Source organism: Pholcus phalangioides, unplaced genomic scaffold (assembly GCF_987345545.1).
Source record: "Pholcus phalangioides strain wild (caught in Gottingen) unplaced genomic scaffold, Ppha-v1.0 ptg000007l_1, whole genome shotgun sequence".
Taxonomy (NCBI): Eukaryota; Metazoa; Arthropoda; class Arachnida; order Araneae; family Pholcidae; genus Pholcus; species Pholcus phalangioides.
In genome coordinates this window covers 13,126,028-13,145,426 of record NW_028301600.1, presented here as the reverse complement: position 1 = coordinate 13,145,426, position 19,399 = coordinate 13,126,028, and the positions used below count along the sequence as shown (strand labels likewise).

Genomic DNA, 19,399 nt, shown 5'->3' with positions numbered 1-19,399 from the left:
TTCACCGGCTCGTAATTTTCCTCTGCCTTGAGGCAATGACGACAGTTTTGTCTTTTGTGGACACGGTCTTCTTGATAGAGCGTCAGCATTTCTCCGTGTGAGGCTCCTTTACGATGCTGGATCGCCATGTCGTATTCCTGCAGCCGTTGTATCTATCGAGCGACTTGACCCTCGGGGTTCTTGAAGTTCAATAGCCAGCTCAAAGAGGAGTGATCCGTGCGAAGGAGAAATTTCCGACCGTACAGATAGTGCTGGAAATGCCCGACGGCTTTGACGATTGCGAGCAGCTCTTTCCTCGTGACGCAATAATTTCTTTCGGGCTTGGACAAACCCTTGCTGAAGTAGGCAATGACGTGTTCTTTGCCGTCCACTTCTTGCGATAGCACAGCTCCAATCCCGTTGTTACTTGCGTCCGTGTCGAGGATAAATTTTCTCTTCGCTCGTGGGAACGCCAATACTAGAGCCAATGTTAGGGCTTGTTTCAGAGACGTAAACGCCCTCTCGCACTCGTCAGTCCAAAGGAATTTTTGCTTGGCTTCAGTGAGACGGTGGAATAGTCTCGCTATCTTAGAGAAGCCTTGGACGAATTTTCGGTAATATGTGCAAAGTCCCGGAAAGCTCCGAAGCTCGTGCACATTCTCTGGTCGCTTCCACTCTTCCACGGCTTTGGTCTTTTCAGGATCTGTCCTTATTCCTTCTCGGGAGATGATGTGACCCAAGTAGGTGACTTCGTGTCTAAATAGACGGCACTTTGTCGAGCTCAATTTAAAGTTGGCATCTCTCAGCTTCTGAAGGACTTTGCTCAAATTCTCTACATGCTCCGAAAATGTCCTCCCTACAATGATTATGTCGTCCAAATACACGAGACACGATTCGTAAGACAGTCCATGTAAAACGGTCTCCATCAGTCGTTCGAAAGTAGCTGAGGCGTTGCACAGGCCAAACGGCATCACCTTGAACTGCCACAGTCCTTGTCCGGTTGTGAAGGCCGTCTTTTCTCGATCGTCCGGGTGTATTTCCACTTGCCAATATCCACTCTTCAGGCCCAGGGTAGAGAACCACTGATGTCCGGAAAACGTGTCGTCCTTGGCAGTGGATAACTGTCTTTCTTAGTGATGTCGTTCAATCTTCTACAGTCGACACAAAATCGTGTGGACCCGTCCTTCTTTCTCACCAGTACGATCGGCAATGCCCATGGACTCGATGATGTTGTTGACTTGCATTTCCTATAGTAGTTTACCACTTTCTTCTTGTTGGGCAAACGGAAGTCTTCTAGGATGTTGTTTAATTGGTGAATGGCCCCGGTGTCGATATGATACTGCGTTAAGCTGGTTCGGCCAACATCAGCTGATGACGTGGAGAAGACATCTCTGAATTTTTACGATAACCGACTTTGCGCGTCTTCTCTGGTCCGGATCCAGTTGGGCGTCTTCTATCAGGTTCTTGAGCAAACTTCCGGAGTCCTCTGGTTGATTTCCCGACGAGTCGCGAACAACACGCGTGACGGTGACACACTAAGCGATCTCTTCACTCTTCCGAATCACCTTCGGCTTGTTGCTAATATTGACTAGTCTGACAGGGATGATGTCCTTCGATGAATCCACCAGAGCAGCGGCAATCAGCAAGCCATTCTTGCTTTCGCTAGGAAAGTCCAACAGTCCGAGCTGAAAGTCCCTGGCTGTCCCATGGATGATGCTTTCCATTCTTGGTGGAATCGTGAAGTCCCGAACAGCCAATATTTTCCGGGGACGGATATCTTCGCTGTCGTACCCGAAGAGGGCGACATGCTCTTTTGGCGTGTGCAGCTGGTTATTCTTCAAGTCAAGGGAGATCCCATATTTCCTGAGAAAGTCCAATCCGATAATGCATGGGTTTTGAATGTCAGCCACGAAGACGGTGTGACGATATGGGACCGCAGCGAATTTCACCGAGGCTTCCACCATAGGCGGAGATTGACTTAGAAGTCTGGGGGGGGGGGGGAGCGCACGATGATGATGATGATGTCAGCTCATATATACATTAGATCAGTCGACTCCACCTTTGACGCTGGGGGGGGGGACAATGCCCCCCCCTCCGTATCTCCGCCCACGGCTTGCACCTTCCCATCACGGTCACCTTGTCTCCGGTAACAGTCTGTAGCGTTAGTGAAGGTACCACGTATAGGAGTCGTTGTCGGAATTTTTGAGCCACATCGGTTCGGACGATGCTCACATTGGCTCCGGTGTCAATGACCATCCGGCAAGGAAATCCGTCAATTTCACCTTCCACGTACATTCCATGGTCTCCGCCGTTCAGCTGCGCGATATGGTAGACACTTGATGGGGCATCTTCTTGCAGCGACCTCCGCCCCGCGAAATGGCCGCGTTTCAGTTTAACGGCTCTGAGCTCCGGGAGGTGTCCCCTCTCTTGGGAACTGTCATTGGGCAGGATCTTCGTAGGTGACCTTCCTCCTGGCACCTCCAGCAGACCAGGGTCTTGTCTTTCCGATTTTCTCGGTCGTTCTTGGCACTTTTCAGAAGTTCTTTCAACTCTCTGATGATATCTGCCGTAGGGTCCTCCGCAACAAGCTTGATGGGCTGCTTCGAACTTCACATGTAGACGAGAGCACTCTTGACATCTTTGTATTCCCTCAGACGCAGCGCCTGCTGGATGTCGAGGTCCTTCACGGAATTGACGAAGGCTTGTAGGGTCAATCCGTCCCTGATGTCCGGCGGGCAATCGGGATATGCCAGCTGCGAGAGCCTCTCGATGTCCATGGCCACTTCTTGCAATGTTTCGCCACCCTTCTGTTCCCTGGTCTTGAGCTGAAGTCGGTGGAAGTCCTTGAGGTAATTTTCTCCGAACCTCAGGTCGAGTGCGTTCGTCAGAGCTTCATAGCTGAATCGGTCCTCGGCGGCTTCACCTCGAAGTGCGGCGGCGGCTAGGTGAAAGGCCTTGAGTACACAGTCCCATTCGTTCGCTGAGACGATCGACCACGATGTCCTCCCGTCATACATCGAGGGCTTGATGTTAGGCCGACTGACATCAGCTATGGCTGGCAGGACCTGGTGAGCGTCCGTGGAGAATGTAGGCTCTTGAATTTTCTTTTCTAGCTCTTGTATCTTCTTCGAGAGCTTCTCGTCGACCGCAATCACTCGATCCGTGACAGAGTTCATTTCCTGGGTGAGTTCTTTTTTCACGACGTTGACCATTCCGTCCAATCTAATTTCAACGGCGGCGATGTCTTCCTTCACACCGGCAAGGGGGGAGGCGATTTCTTGCTTAACAGCAGCGACATCATCCTTGACTTCAGCGATGGAGTTGGTGACATTCTCCTTGACTTCAGCGATAGAGGTGTTAACAGCGGCAATGGAGGTGGTGACATCATCTTTCATAGCAAAGCTTATTGACTGGATCTTTTCTTTGATGCCAGATTTCATCTGGCCCATCACAGACATCAGTTGGTTCAGCTGTTCTCGCATTTCGTCCATGTCCATCATTCTTGTTTTCACCATTCAAGTCCTTGAATTATCCCACCTCTGACACCATATAGTTCCGGATACTTTTTCGCAAGACATCAAGATTGCAAAACAAGAAGCGGTTCGACAGACAAACACAGATTTATTTACAGAACAGCAATTTACACATATTCACAAGCTGATCAGAGAGCTAACAACTTTCTTGCAAAGTTCAATCACAACTGACTTTTCATCGAAATCTCTCTATATTCGAGCGTTTTTTCACAAAAACTCTCAACTATTTAAAAGTCTGTCGAAACTTCGAGAAAAAAGGAACATTCCACAAAATTCTATAGTCCCAGGTTTGTGGTGCCACTGTCTGGATGGGCGTAACCTGGGATGTTCCCATCAGTTGCATCATTTTCCGATAAACCGAAACCGGTATTCGCTGCTGTTGCCAACAGAACATTGTGATATTTTTCTTGAAAGGTCCTTTCAAAACGAGTCGCGCCATCTATCATCTGTAATTCGTAACAATATCTATTGCATGAATGGGGAGAGTGGCATCTTTTAACATAGAAAGTGTTTAGAGCAGGTAATTTTACAGCACCCAATTTTCAAAATTAATTTATGAAAAATACCTCGGATAACCCGAAATTTGGTTAATCAGGATCCTACTGTAATTAGTGTTACACAAAAAAGTTTAATTTTCTTAGATTACTCGGCAGAAAACTTTGACAGAAGCGAAAGACAACATGAATAGTTGAATCACATATTTTCTTGTTAAAAAAAATGCCTGTTACACATACAAAAAATTTAATATATATTTGTAATAACTATCATTTTAAAAATTTCTAAGGAAGTGCCAAATTTTAAAAGTTTGGTTTTCTTTCCATATATATTTCTTACATTTATTTATTTAAAATAACCCCAGAAGGCATGAAATGCACTTAAATGTAATTGAAAATTAGGAAAACAAGCAATCGAAGATAAATTAAAAAAATTTATTGTCAGTATAATATGCAGGGTGGGCAAAAAGTTCATAGAAACTTTAAAAATTCATAAAAATTGGAAAAATAACCGCCCCAGCACGAACTAACCCACACAGGTAAAAATCTTACATACTGGAAGGGACAGAGCCCGGGTCATGTCTGGTCTGATAGAGGAAAAATAATCGAAATAAAATACGGTTTGCAGGGTTAGCATCGAAGGGACAGAGCCCAGGTCATGTCTGGTCTGATAGAGGAAAAATAATCGAAATAAAATACGGTTTGCAGGGTTAGCATCGTTAGGTCACAGGAATTTTTTTAAGACCGGAAAAAAACTAAAAACAGCTGACAGGTCGTGCTGACGTGCACAAGTCAAAGAAAATATATGCAAATAACGAACAGAATGCCTCCAAATTGTTTATTACAGCTGTGTGTTCCACATGACCACCATCACAGAGAATAACACATTGCAGCCGAGTCACAAATTCAGCAATTGTAGAGTGCAGCAGGTCCGGATGTATATGACACCTGTTGGCAGATCGCATCTTTCAGTTCCGACAGATTCAATGGACCGTACCAGTGCCACCTATCTGCTGTTTTTTGTTATTTTTTCCTGTCTTAAAAAAATTCTGGTGACCTAGCAATGCTAATCCCGTTTTTTATTTTGGTTATTTTTCTGGTTTTTATGAGTTTTTAACGTTTCTACAGACTTTTTGCCTACCCTGTACTAAAGAATTAGAATAACTCTGGATATGAAATAAGCTGTAATTTAATTAGGGATAGCTCTGTAAAACAATATATTTATTTGTATTACAAAAATATTGACATATAAAATGAAATGTGGAATAAATTAAAAAAAAAACAGTATATTCACATTTTTATTATGTTACATTACAAGTTTTTCCAGACAAGATGAATATTCTTCTTTGTCTAATCAAATACTCAACAAACAACATCATCAAAACTTCAATCATTCAATTTTTACATTGTAACAAAAGTTCAATATCAAGCATAGTTCAAAACATTAACTTTTTTATCACTGACATTTTTGAAATTAAAAAAAAAACTGATTTTGACATTTTTATCAGTCTTCACTAAGTAAGTCTTCATCAATGTTTGCCTCCTTCAGCACTTCTTCCAGTGTGGCAGCCTTTATTTTAAAAAATGAAAAAAAATCATTAGAAATTTCAATATTTAAAATAAAAGCAAATCAGAAAAGATTAAATAGCTCAATGACAGCCACAATATAATACAGTACACAATGCTTGATGTGATCATATTGGGAATATGGTTTTTGATAACATTTTGATAAAAATGCTCCTTTAATCATGAATTCATCTTTATGAAAAATCCTACCAACATAGAGCACTGTTTCTTACATCCAGTGTCAGTGTTATCCAAAAACATAATTTTGAAGTGTAATTTCACTCTTCTCCAAAATTTTTTTAAGGGTTTTTTTTTTTATCAGTGAGAAATAACTATTTAAAAAAAATCATTTAAAATTAGAAGGAGCATTTTCACTCCTCAATAAAATTTGTAGTAGTAGAATTGAATTTTGATGCGTTAATCACACATCTAGATGCATATTGGTGAACACTGCATCCAGTAAAAAGGAGCTTCTGCTGGTAGATATATAAATTCTTGATCTTCATTTTTTAATGGCCTTGTTGCTCTCATTAGGTGAGCTGGGCCAGTTTACCTGATATGTTGCCATTTTCATGTGTTCAATTGAAATAAATTTTTAATTATGAATCTCATGCAAATTAGTCAGAAATGTGATTATGATGCACAGTAGACTCTCAACTATCTGGCCTAGTCAAATAATAATTTTCCAAGATAAAATGAGGAATAATTACTTTGCCAAGGCGTTCCAAGTGTTATCAATTTGTGCAATTATTTAACAATGAACAGTAAAATAAATTTGAATAATTTTTGTAAGAATTGAGTCTACACATATTATTTACATAATATTTAGATACATAATATTTAGATTATGCTTATTTTAAAAGTTAATGTATATTCATATACTATACAGTTTACATGATTTTATATTCCCTGCAACTAAGTTAGACATCAAATTTATCTTAAAATGTGTACATTTTTAAAAAATAATAATCTTTTGTTATCGGACTTCCTTTTCTGAAATAAATTTTTAGAACATACAATACCATAGTCATAGGCCAGGGAAAGGGGGAAGGTTAAAAGACGAGATTATGGTGTATTTTTGTAGTGCAAAATGAAACAATGGGAAAAAAATTAACCCTTACCCAAGAAAGTCCTGCTTGCGCTGAAACGAAAATTTATATAGCCCCCAAATTAACTAGATCTCAGAATGAGCAATCTTAAATGGGGGTGCCTGGATCCCCAGGGCTGTATGCAAGAGCCTCTCTGAGAGTGGAAACAAATGAGGGACTCTCCGGAGGCAGTGCAAATTAGGCGAGGGATTCTTCAGGGTGAGTTTGTCCAGGGTTGGCACGGTATTCACCACAGAAGGTTTTACTGTGTGTTTTTACCACCTTCAGGGAAAAAATTACTGTTTCTGCCATTAAAAAAATATATATATTTACTTTTTCCTTAAAAAATACATAATTCTGATGCAATGTTGTTGTTTCTTGATGCCAACAAAAAAATCCTCGTTTCTAAGTGCAATATTCACTGAGATATTCAAATTTGAGAAATGGAAGAAAATAGAGAAAAAACAAAAAACAGAGTTAAATGCAGGTAATACAGTTTTACGCGGATGGAGCTTATCTTAGGAAAGCTTGTCCTAAAGAGTCTTGTTGATTGTTACTCAAGCTGAATTCCAATGTTGCTGCACATTAAATCAATTTTGCGCTTGAACTTGAAACATATTTAACAACATACTATACAAGTGGTACCATCTGTCTTTCTTTTAAACTGAGTGCAACTCCCATCTAACCACCAGGGCCGTAGCTAGCCATTCCTGTGCCCTATGCAAGAATTTTTATTTAGGCCCCTTCTGGGCCTTCCTTCCAAGTAAGCCCTGTGCGGGTGCACCTGTTGCACCTGCCTAGTTACAGCCCTGCTAACCACATTGGTGAATTTACTACCATTTTTACTCCCTTTTAGAAGTGAATTGCGCTGAAAATGTGTGTATGCCATGCTTGAGTGGTACTTGATACACCTAACTGTCTGCATGGCGTGCATATCTAGTGTTGTGCATTGAGTTAGTGCTGCCATCTGTATTTAAAATTGTGAGTGAAAGGTAATACTTGAACATAAGTTTCAGGCAGATGTAACTAGGAGAAAGCTTGGGGGTCTGGTGTATCGGGTACTGAACCTGAAAGGGCACCAAGTTTGCTGTTTTTTGATTCAAAATTACGAGGAAGGGGGACCCTAAAATGGGTACTTGCTTTGGATTTTGATGACAGTGACAATTTTTGTTCTTGGCCCTGGTTGTAGGATTTGTTGATACTTTTTAAAGGAGAGAGATCAATTCACATTTATCCATCTGAAATTGTGAAATGACAGTAAACCAACTTCAGCCAACCACCATTACATACATACTTTATTGATTTGGCTATATGCCAATTTCAAGGTGAGAAACAACACAAAGCATTTAGCCAACCACTATTGCACTAATGTGAGATTCGATCCCAGGTCCTTGTGATGCCTACATGACTGCACATCAGCTACCATTGATATTGAAAATATTCTTCCAGAAGTTCAGGAATATATATATATATAAATTCTGTAACATTTTAATCTGAACACTCAACTTTAGGCATCACCAGCTTAACAGGGAGGGACAATGGGAGGGGGGGATTTCAACTAAACTTGGAGTGGTAATTTAACAGTTGAAAATAAACCAAAAATTTAACAAATGATTTTTACTTTGAAACATAATACAAATAAAAAAAACCACCATTATTAAACGCTTTGGAGTTTTCCACTGATGGGGAGTGCCAAAACCAAGTCTGCCCTCCTGAAAAAAATCCCTTGAATGTTTAGGCATCACGGAAATGCATAGCTGCCAACTTTTGAAAATGAAAATTCGGGAGATTTTCGCGCACACCCGTATTTTATGCTAAAACCACTCCCTAATAAATACAATAGGGATTTTTCCAAATAAAATAGGGATTTTCCCAAATAAAATAGGGATTTTCCAAACATAAAAGTTAAAGCGTAGGGAATAAAATCCCTACTCAAAAACTGAAGTCAAATTAAAATAGGGATTTTACACACATGGAAGTTAAACCCTTGGGAATAAAATTCCTACGCAAAAAACAAGTGAAATTGGAGGCCAAAACTTCAATGATGTAAAAATAAATATTGTGTTCAATCAGAAACGCTGTGAACAAACATTCTGAGCGAATGACCCCAAAATCATCGGAAGATGAAGGAAAACACCGTCAATTTTTGAAGAACACTGACTTTTTGTGACACTTGCTTGATGTTTTTTGTTTTTTTTTTCACTTCACGACTGATGATGGCAGTCTTTCCATGACCGATGTTTATGTCCGTAACACAACTTGTACAAAAAGGAAAAATCGACCCTCTTCTGGAACGTTTGATGAAAGGAAATTCATCGGAATAAGTATCTTTAAAATTGATTAAATATGTTTTTGCTTATCATTATTCATGTTTTGCTATATCGCACGTACGTAACTTCAACAAAAGAAATTTTGACCACATGCGCATCACCATAATCTTCAATTATTATCCAGGACTATTGGCTGCTAAGCCATTTCCCTGCACGATAAGACAAACAACTTTCTTGTTACCATCAGAGGGTTTGTAAAACTTCCTTAAAAAGGGAATTTCCCCATTTACGACGTGTGACGTCATTTCGAAAGGGAAAAAAAAGAGGCTTCATGCCCCACAAGAAATTCCTTAGGGATTGTTTTCATAAGTGGGGATTTTTTTTAATGAAGTAGGGAATTTTTAGGAACAAGTAGGGATTTTTGTGATTTTCGTAAAAATTCGGGAGATTTAAGAACTTTTCGGGAGATCGAGCGATGAAGATAAAATTCGGGAGATTCCCGAAAAATTCGGGAGACTTGGCAGCTATGGAAATGCATTGAATGCAAAGGTTTTGAGGGTCAGAATCTTTCATATGTGCTTGGTGTGCCATTCAGAGGTTCCCTTCAAAAACCTAGTATGAGGATCCTCCAAGAAAAAAGAAATAACTACTGCTACTAGGAATGCAAAATTTTTCTCCAAAGGAAAAAAAGAAAGACAAGATTTCATTGTATGTCCAAATTATATCTTTGAATAAAACAGATTGAGCCTACAGATTGAAATTTACAGTGATAAATGACCAAAAAAAAAGATCTATTGCTCAAAAATGCACAAAATATGACGTCATAAAAAATATGAGATCTAGTCACAACTAAATAAACATTATAACAGAAAATACTCAGACTGTATGGTATCCTGAGCCTTTTGGCTTTCAGATTCAACACAAAGTTTTTGCTGCACCAATTGAAAAAGGATACTTGAGAAAAAAAAACCATGTAAAAGCACATTGTTGCAGCACAAAGTTTCCTTGTCAAGAACAACTATCTTCCTTGGGGGGGGGGGGGGGGGAAGGAGAATTGGTGTCCTTTCTCCTGGCCCTCACAAGGATGGGGCTGACAGGGCTCCAGCCCTGAGGCCCGGAACAATCACCATGATTTTGTGTTTTCATGCTATAAATTTTCTACAGAGCTCCCTGCCTGGCCCTGTGAAAATTCTGGCTTGCAGACCCACAAAGATCCAACAGCCTATGGGCCCCCCTCCATGATGTGGAGGGAAGGTCATGTCCTTTCTATGGAAAACCAATATAGTTCCCAAGAGGTCTCCTACTGCCGTGGTCCATTACAGTCAACCCCCCTCCTCGAGGAATTATCACATGATCCTGAAAACATTGCTTTAGGGGAATATTATAGATGTTGAAAGGTCCCCCAAAAGCAAAGAAAGGAAAGTTCTTTTTTGTTTATCCAGGTTAAATAGCTTTTTTGCCCCACCCATATAATGTCTGCAAATATTGCATTATTCCTTTCTGTTGCTACTCACCCATTCATCCCTCCGGGGGGGAGGGGGAAAGAAAAGCAGCCCAAGAGAAAAGAAAAAAATATTAAATGCCACACCTTCTCAAAATCCTAGATGTCAGGGGAAAAAATTGAGAAAAAGATCTCCGGAAAATCATAAAAAAAATCAGTGAACTTCACTAAAATTTTGTTACTTTTTCGGGACTGCTGTGACCTTCTTCTCATTCCAGGACTTCGTGACTTTTCCGTGATGGTAGACACCCTGATATCGGTGTCTGCCTATTCAATGCCATGAAGTGGTACTTTGTGAGACTATTCTGGGAAGCCATACATAAAAAATTACTAAGGCAAGGGAGTTGCAGGTGGCAAAAGTTTTAAAACTACAGGCATATAGAATGGGTTTGAATAAACAGAAAAAGCAAAAACTTACTGTCATATTCTCATCTAGCTCTATATTATCAATAGCCAGTTCTAGTTCTCGTTCTATATCTGCTTCTGTTTGACAGGATTTCTTTGGACCATCCCTTGATATCTATGAACAAATTAGTCAAAATATAGTTTTAAGAAGTATGCAGGAAATGCCAAGAATATAATTTATTATTGAGATCTAGAACATTTATACATTGCTTTTGAATTGATAGTAAAAAACATAGAATATATATACATAAATTATCTTTTATTTACATTTTTAATACTATATATAATTCTGACTGAGGAATTTAACTTAATTTTACCCCTCAACATACAGGCTTTTAGCAACAAATTTGGATGATATTATACAATTGAAATAGTAGTGATACATCTAAGAAAGTGGTATCTATTATTATTGAGATAATAGAGCAGGAAAAAATTAATGGAACAGGTTTCCCATTCTTTCCGTCTTCCATCTTACCTTCCTGTATATATATGTAACACTATATTTTATTTACTCATCAAAACAGGAAAGAAAAACAATAATAAGTGCAAAAGAATCAATTTGCCCCCTCCCAAAAAAAAAAAAAAAACAATTTGCTAAGTTTTTTTCTGCAACTTTAGCATTAGTGTTAGTATGCCGACTTAAATTAATGACGTGCAGTGCATGGAACACTTTTCTTGGTCTAGTGAAATAGTGGCAGTTAGTTTTAAGGGTGAGAGTTGTTTACAGAGGGCTACCTTAGAGGTTGAGGCATTATGGGAGAAAGTTAGGGTTTCGGCAAACCCAGGATAATGGAGCCACCTGTAAACAAATATGTAATCTCTATGAATATAGACATAGAGAGGGAATGGGTGGTTATAGACAAAGGTTGAGAGGGATGATAGTGGCATAATTATTAGGATTCTGTGGTTAGAGAATTAGGGTACCAGGTGTGTAAGGGGATTTCCAGGGTTTCAAGTATAGATGGGATGAATAGTGATCTGGCCAAATAACTGAATATAGAATATTCCGCGGCTGAATATCCATTTTCTTAAAAGTCATCACAATTATAAATAAAATTGGTGTTTTTAATTGAAAATACATATCTTGTCTAGGTCTTGTGTAATTCATGCTCAATTCCACCTTATTGTAGTTGGATTCTACTTTCAGTTTCATATTTTTCTTATCCTAGAAATTCACTGACATAACCTCTTTTACAGAAAGGGATATACACAAAATAAAATATAATCAGTAAATTCTTAATTTATAGAAAAAATTCCAATTAATATAATTTTTAAAACTAATTTGTTATGTTTGGATTTACAGATATTTGGTTGAACCAAATATTCGGCAAAAGGAGAGAATACCGAATAGCAGCAGAATATTTGTCATATCTCTAGTTTCTAGCAAATGTTATCTTCCCGGGAAGAAGATAGACAACGTTTGAAACATTTTTTCTGGGTATAGGTTCTAAGCGAGGGTAGTTTTGTGGTTGGGAACGAACCAGGTAGGAGCAAATTCTAGCAAGTCTCTGCCACAGTGTACTGGGACTTACTATTAACCATTCAGGAGGGAAGGGAGGAGTTCATAGGTGATAGTAATTACAGTGGGAAAGAGGTGTGTGTGTGGAAAGAATTGTTCCAGTGTTCAGAGGTAATAATGACTGCCATGGGAAAATATGACTGCCATGGGTGACTAGGAGAGAGAGAATAGGATCCACCACTTTAACATAAGGATGTGCTCCTCTCTTGGGGTCACATTCTTGGAGCTTTATCCATTCACTGATAGGTGCCTTTATTGGAATGGGATTCACCTGAATAGGTTGGGAGGGTTTACAATAGGGTCATATAGGCCAGGTTTTTTACCTCCAGACCAGGTAGACAGGAATGTGAGTTAGTTCATGTTAATCATAACAGTATATACAGGGAATTACTCAACTCAGATAGCTTCTTGATTGAAACTAAATCACAGGGCAAATAAAAGTGTGATAATAAATGCCAGAAACTTGGGTAATAAGAAAGACTTTTAAAAAACTATGATAGCTGTGGAGGGCCTGGATCTTACAGCCATCAGAATCCTGGGTAAAAGATGGGGATGAATCCTTCTCACACATATCTGGATACAATATTTTTCTTCAGAAATAGATTGAGTAGGAAAGTGGATGGAATCTTGAATTACGTGAAATCATGTTTGCAGACTAGATAGAGAGTCTAATATACAGAGTTATGATATTGAAACTACATGGGTTTAGCTTGAAAACAAAAAGAGTGATAAGCTTATTGTAAGAGTTTGTTATAATCCACCAAATAGGGATCCAAATTACATCTCCAAGCTTCATGATAAAATTTCCTACATGTGTAAGCATAAGGTAGTAATTTTAAGGGACTTTCAATTATCCAAGTATTGATTGGGAGAACCTATTGGCTAGGGATCAATATGAGAGAAATTTTCTTAACACTAGAAGTGCTGTTGGGGTCATTTTGACCTTCTTTTCCATTTCCCCTGAGTTATCTCAACATAAAATAGAACGTTGAAGCAGATATTTTCTGTGACTTTTCTTAAAATACCTCAAGGTATTTATTATGTGATAAACTTCCACACATATTTTTATGTTAATTATTATAGTTCTAAATATTTCTTGAATGACTATATCCATATTTGAGCAAGGCTAAAGAGCGACCAATCAATGCACAACTTTGGGAGAGTGTGGTTTTGAAATTATTGCAACCAAATCTAAATTCCAGGCACACCATCACAATTGAGAACTATTTTACTTCCGTGAAACTTACAGATGAACTTTCCATGAAAGAAATCACAATTGCAGGTGACACTTCAATGGCACAATATTGTCCTGATGCATTGAGTAATATAAACAACACACTCACAATGTATAGGTGCAAGAGCAAAAAGAATGTAGTAATCCTTAGCACCATAAAAACAAATGTGTGCCAGTCATCTACAGATGACAGTGCAAAGAAGCCAGACACTGTCACCTATTACAATGACACTAAATGTGGCATAGATGCAGCAGACGAGATACTGAGTAAATATATTTTTTTACTTTACACAGTTTCGCTTTACCTGATTTTGCTATAACCCGATTTTTAAAGGTTGATTTTAGGAATTCCAACCTGCAAAATTTGGCTTGGAGTTTAGCTTTAATCCTGGAAATGTAACTCCTGGAGCTTGAAAATTGAAAATATATATATAACAGTTAAATCCTTTGACAACGAATTAAGTTGGATTTGATGATGTAGCTCAGACAAATATGAGAGAAATTCTTGAATAAAACTCACCCAGGGCTCCCACTTAAAAAATTAGAAAAAGTAGGATGGGGAGGGTACCCCCCTTAGAGAACATAAAGTTCCACAATTTTAAATAAAAAAATGCATAGCACTATTTCAGTATCCTACAACATTGACTGGAGCTAAAGCAAAATGACAGAAATGACTTGTTAAAAAAACAAATTTTGGCCAAAACAGTGTACTAGTAAAGTGTACAGTGTACATTTAATTAATTCATTAAAAAAGGTTTTTTTGCTGTTGGGTTCAGGTCTTTCAAATCTTTCTGAAGAAAACCAACCCCCCTATCTTTCCATGTTAAATTAAACCCGCTTTATGTGATTACCATATGCAACTATTTTGCGGAACCAATTAATCATGTAAAGTGAGGGATGCCTGTACAAGATGTGGAACTCACAGGTAGCCTGTTCATGTACACTCATGTCCATAAATTAAGGATAATTCAGAATCACACGGAAATCAAAATCTAAAGTAAAAATTTCACCTGTAGAATTATCACACACATCTGCAAGAATGATATGCAAATTTCAGGAAGCCACCAGATGATGCCGATAGTACATAACAATGACGAGAGTGTAAGAGGGGGGTATATAAGGAATGGTGGCAAAGAAGTAAAATTGTTCACAAGAGTTCTGTAAGGCGCTCAGTGCCATAAGCGAATAGTTATGACACAGAGGACGCATGTGGATGATTTTTTACGTGGTAGAATTATTGGCTGCCTGGAATGTGGGCATACTCAGATGGAAGTATCCGAGGAACTTGGCATTGCCCAAAGTGTCATCTCTAGGCTTTGGCAATGATTCCAAGATAACGGAAATGTCAGTAGACGTTACAGTACAGGTCGCCCCCGAGTTACAACGCCGAATGAAGACCGGTATTTGGCAGTAACTGCCAAAAGAAGCAGACGGAGCACAGCATCCGACCTGTCTCGTCAGCTATCTGCAGCCACGGGTACCACAGTTTCAAGGTGTACAGACGTTTGGGAGATATTGGTCTATATGCTCGCAGGCCTGTCAGATGTGTTCCGCTCACGGCAATTCACTGTCTGCAGCGATTAGCGTGGAGTAGAGAACATGCAATGTGGACATCGTCACAGTGGGCTTGTGTGATGTTTTCCGACGAGTCCAGGTCTAGCTTGCAATCTGATTCACGTCGGACTTTCATATGGAGAACGCCAGGTACCCATTACCACCAAGACAACATCATTGAACAACACCGTCACGGTGGTGCAGCATTGCTCGTTTGGGGTGGAATTATACTCGGTTCCAGAAGAACAGATCTGCATGTTCAAACCGGAACCATGAAAGCCCAAATTTATCGGGACATCATTCCGGAAAAACATGTACGTTTGTTTAGGGGTGCCATGGGCGCAGAATTTGTGTTTATGGATGACAACGCCCGTCCTCACCGAGCAAACATCGTAAACGAATGCCTAGAATCTGAGGATATGACTCGTATGGAATGGCCAGCATTCTCACCTGACTTGAATCTGATAGAGCATGCTTGGCCGAAGAGTTGCAGCCCGTCAACCACCTCCTACATGTGTACCGGAACTTCGGAGAGCATTGCTTGCTGAGTGGAGTGATCTTCCCCAAGATCAGATCGATAATTTGATACTCAGCATGCCTAGGCGTTGTACGGACTGTATTTCATCGCATGGGAGACATACAATTTATTAACCATCATACCAACCATGTAATAGTAAGTTTTTGTAAAGGAGATATTTTTTACAATTGCTCCAGGGAACAAAAATCGTAGTTTTTATGAATGGTATCATACATACACCATCGTTTTTGTTCTTTATCTTTTGTTTAATAAATGGGCTTTATGAATAAGTAACATTCGTTTTGTTTCTGAACCTTTATTTGCCGGAGCTGGCATTATCCTTAATTTATGGACACGAGTGTATTTTACAATGTCCTTGGCATTGTCACACTGAATGCTTGTACACCTTTCAATCCTCAGGTTCCACAATTTCACGTGAGTATTTCTTCTTGCACTGGTGGAAGAACAACTTGCTGGTGTTTTGGGCAAAAAATAACCTCCAATTCTTCCAGTACACACCACAAAATGAAAGAAATATTCTTTTCAACTGTGTGAGAGACAGAGTAAGGCTTCTGACATCTGTGAAGGGTACTAGAAATCATATTGTGGAAAATGTGTTGCTGTTACTGTCAAGCGTACATAATATTCAACTTGTGCCGATGTCTAACAAACTTTAGAGCATAGTGTGGGTTTATTCATAGTTCATAGGTATAATTTCACTTTGAAACATGTTGTGTACTAATTTCTAACGTGTTGAGTCACATTGCTCTTTTCTTTTTTTGCTTTCTCATAATTTTTACTCATTCAAAAGCACATAGTGAAACAGGTTAAGGGTAAATCTTATACAGTCAGACCTTGGTATAATGTCGCCTCTAGACACCAAATAAAAATTACTTCATAAGTAGGGTGATTTAATAATGAGTAAAACTTGCTGCCAATTATGCTAGCAAGACGTTTGGAAAACTGGCATTAAAGGTGGGGTGTCTTTATACCAAGGTCTTACTGTATATTGTCGTTTCAGCATCATTTATTAATAAACAAGAGTTACTCTGGACTTGAATTTCTTACGGGGATCAAGTTGACCACTAACAGTAGTTTTAGGTTAGTCTAAAATCCTGCTGTTCAAGTGTTAAATTGGTGCTCAATCATTTTTTGTTTCGCCGAGTACCAGAAGCCACTAGGGGTACTTCTATTTTGGATTTGATTCTCATTAGTACCTGTGGATCTTGTTGAACATGTTTCAGTTGGTGACAACTTTTCTTCTAGTAATCATTCGGTTGTTAGCTTTCCTTGTAGCTTCTTCACAGATAAACCAAACAATAAAAGAACGGTTCCTTGTTTACGAAGAACCAGCTCTGAACATTTGAGGGAAAGGTTAGGGTTAATTTTCAAAGACCAGTTGACATCAGTGGGCAGAATTCAGAACATAACTGTCCTCTGTTTTGCATGATGTCATAAAAATGCAGGTTTGTTCATTGCACCCCCTCTGGTTCATGGATAGCATGTGTAATCTTTATCTTGAAAAAGAGAAAGCCATTCAGCGAGTATAAAAGTAGAAGAGATGGCCTGTCATCATTTACTGAAAAAAGAAAGGCATTGCAGAAAGTGATAAGGGATAGTGAAAATGAAGTTGATTCTACTTTAGCAGATAACATTGGCACCGACCTAAAACCATTTTTCAAGTATGTCAATAATGGATGTAAGGGGATAGTTTGGTCCCTTCTATTCAAGGGTCTAGGGTAGAAAGTATTGAAAGCATGTGTAGTGCAATCAATGACTTTTCACATCAGTTTTTAATACAGAAGGCGATATCTGAAGTTCGGGTATATCCAACAGGGTTGTGAATAAATGTTTAGTTGGTCCATGAAATGATTTTGTTTATATATTTACACTTTATTTATAACGGATAATATTTACATAATACAAATGGGAATGCTGGTAGAGAAGAATGTGGCCCATGTATGGAGAAAGACAGACACGTGCGTAGGCGAGTAAGACACCATCAACAACAACCCAGCAGAGCCAGATGCCTTTGACTCCCGATTTTTGTTGTGTTGCCACCAGCAGAAAATAGAATAAGCATATAAGCTGCGGAGATACCCCAGCGCCATCGTGTGGGGAGCACTACAGTACCCCCTCGCAGTCTGAAGGACGAGGAAAGAGAGAGAAACTTAAATTTTAAAAGTCACGTGCTTCGATAAGCGTAGATGGTTTTTACAAATATTTTTGCTGGTCTGTGTTTTTTCAGGATGCTTTTCGGAATGATGAAGTTTTTGGAACAGATGCATCTGTCTTTTTGTTGGGCAGCTGAGGCACACTCAGGGCCGCAACTAGGCCGAGCAGGCCGGTCTCATGCCCCGGGTGCTGGACCAGAGGGGGCGCAAATTTTATTCTCAAACCTCTCCTTCAACATAACAAGAGGGTGCAAAAATGTGCACTTGCCTGGATGACCAAGCGTCTAGTTGCGGTCCTGGGCACACTGTCAGTAAGCAGAAAGGCAGGTTTTAACCTGTCGACCGATACTGTAGATGGTTTTTCTTTTATGAGAAGGCAAAATGTCTTCTCACTAAGCTTCAGCACTTTGTACGGTCCTTTGTAAGTGGGGAGAAGTGCTCGTTTCACTGTGTCTGACCGCAGGAAGAGGTGGGTGGTGTTCTTCAGTTCGAATACACGTAGAGTCTCTTTTCACTGTGAGCCGTTGCAGGAGTTAGTTGTAACTGCTGCATCTGGTCTCTTAGGATGGAGACGAATTCTGTGGGACACGGTATGTTGTTGCTACTGTTGGTGATCAGAGGCAATCTGAGCTATGTGCCATATAGGAGTTGCGCTGGTGTGACTTTGAGATCTTCTTTGTAGCAGGGTCATAGCCCTAACAAGACTGTTGGAGGTGTGTTCACCCAGTTCATGTTCAACCTAGCTATCAGAGCTGCTTTCTATCATCCCATTAGCTTGAGGATGGTAAGGTGTTGTCCTGATATGCTGAATGCGAAGGAGTTTGGTGAGTTCGCAAAAGATGAAGCTTTCAAACTGTCGACCCTGGTCTGTTATTTTCTCAGGGGTTCCGAAACGACTGATCCAACCAGAATAGAATGTGAAGCAACAGTGACTGCTGTCATGTCCTTCATCAGTAAGACTTCAATCCAACGGCTGAATCGATCGAAGCAGGTGAGGCAATATGTGTAATCTTGGGTTGACAGAAGTGGACTAATAATATCGATGTGGAGGTGCTTGAAATGAGTGTCTGGCATTTCAATTTTTCCTGCAGTGGAAAAAGTATGTTTGCGCACTTTTGACTTTTGGCAAGACACACAACATCGAGTCCAAGTGGTTTCTTTTGTTTCACACCCAGTGTTGCCAATCTTTAGCTGATCCATGAAATGATTTCGTTTATATATTTACATCTTATTTACACTGAATATTATTTGCATAATACAAACATGAATGCTGGTAGAGAAGAATGTGGCCCGTGCACGGAGACACACAGACATGTGCGTGCATCAGTGAGTAGGACAACAACAACAACAAACAAGCAGAGCCAGATGCCTTTGACTCCCGATTTTTGTTGGGTTGCCACCAGCAGAAAATAGAATAAGTATATAAGCTGCGGAGATACCCCAGCGCCATTGTGCGGGGAGCACTACAAATAGCTTACCCCTTGTTGTTGTGAATCTTACCACAATTAACATGTTTAAAAAGAAATACGATAATCATATTGGGATGAATCGAGAAGCTACTATAC

General features: G+C 39.6%; 1 protein-coding gene across 5 annotated transcripts in view; it reads right to left on the bottom strand.

Moving 5' to 3' along the window:
* Positions 1 to 4,426: 4,426 nt before the first annotated feature.
* The window catches only part of LOC149084938 (coatomer subunit beta'-like), a 115,486-nt gene continuing 100,513 nt past the window's right edge, over positions 4,427 to 19,399 (bottom strand). For 2 of the 5 annotated variants that reach the window (XM_089232676.1, XM_089232674.1), the window contains exons 21-22: positions 10,850 to 10,951; positions 5,179 to 5,576 (exon numbers count right to left, since the gene is read on the bottom strand). In XM_089232676.1, the coding sequence (XP_089088802.1) occupies positions 5,511 to 5,576; positions 10,850 to 10,951 (168 nt within the window). In that variant the 3' untranslated portion in view covers positions 5,179 to 5,510. Of the gene's footprint in view, positions 5,577 to 10,849; positions 10,952 to 19,399 lie in introns of all 5 variants that reach the window. The other 3 variants (XM_089232675.1, XM_089232679.1, XM_089232678.1) reach the window with 3 other exon arrangements.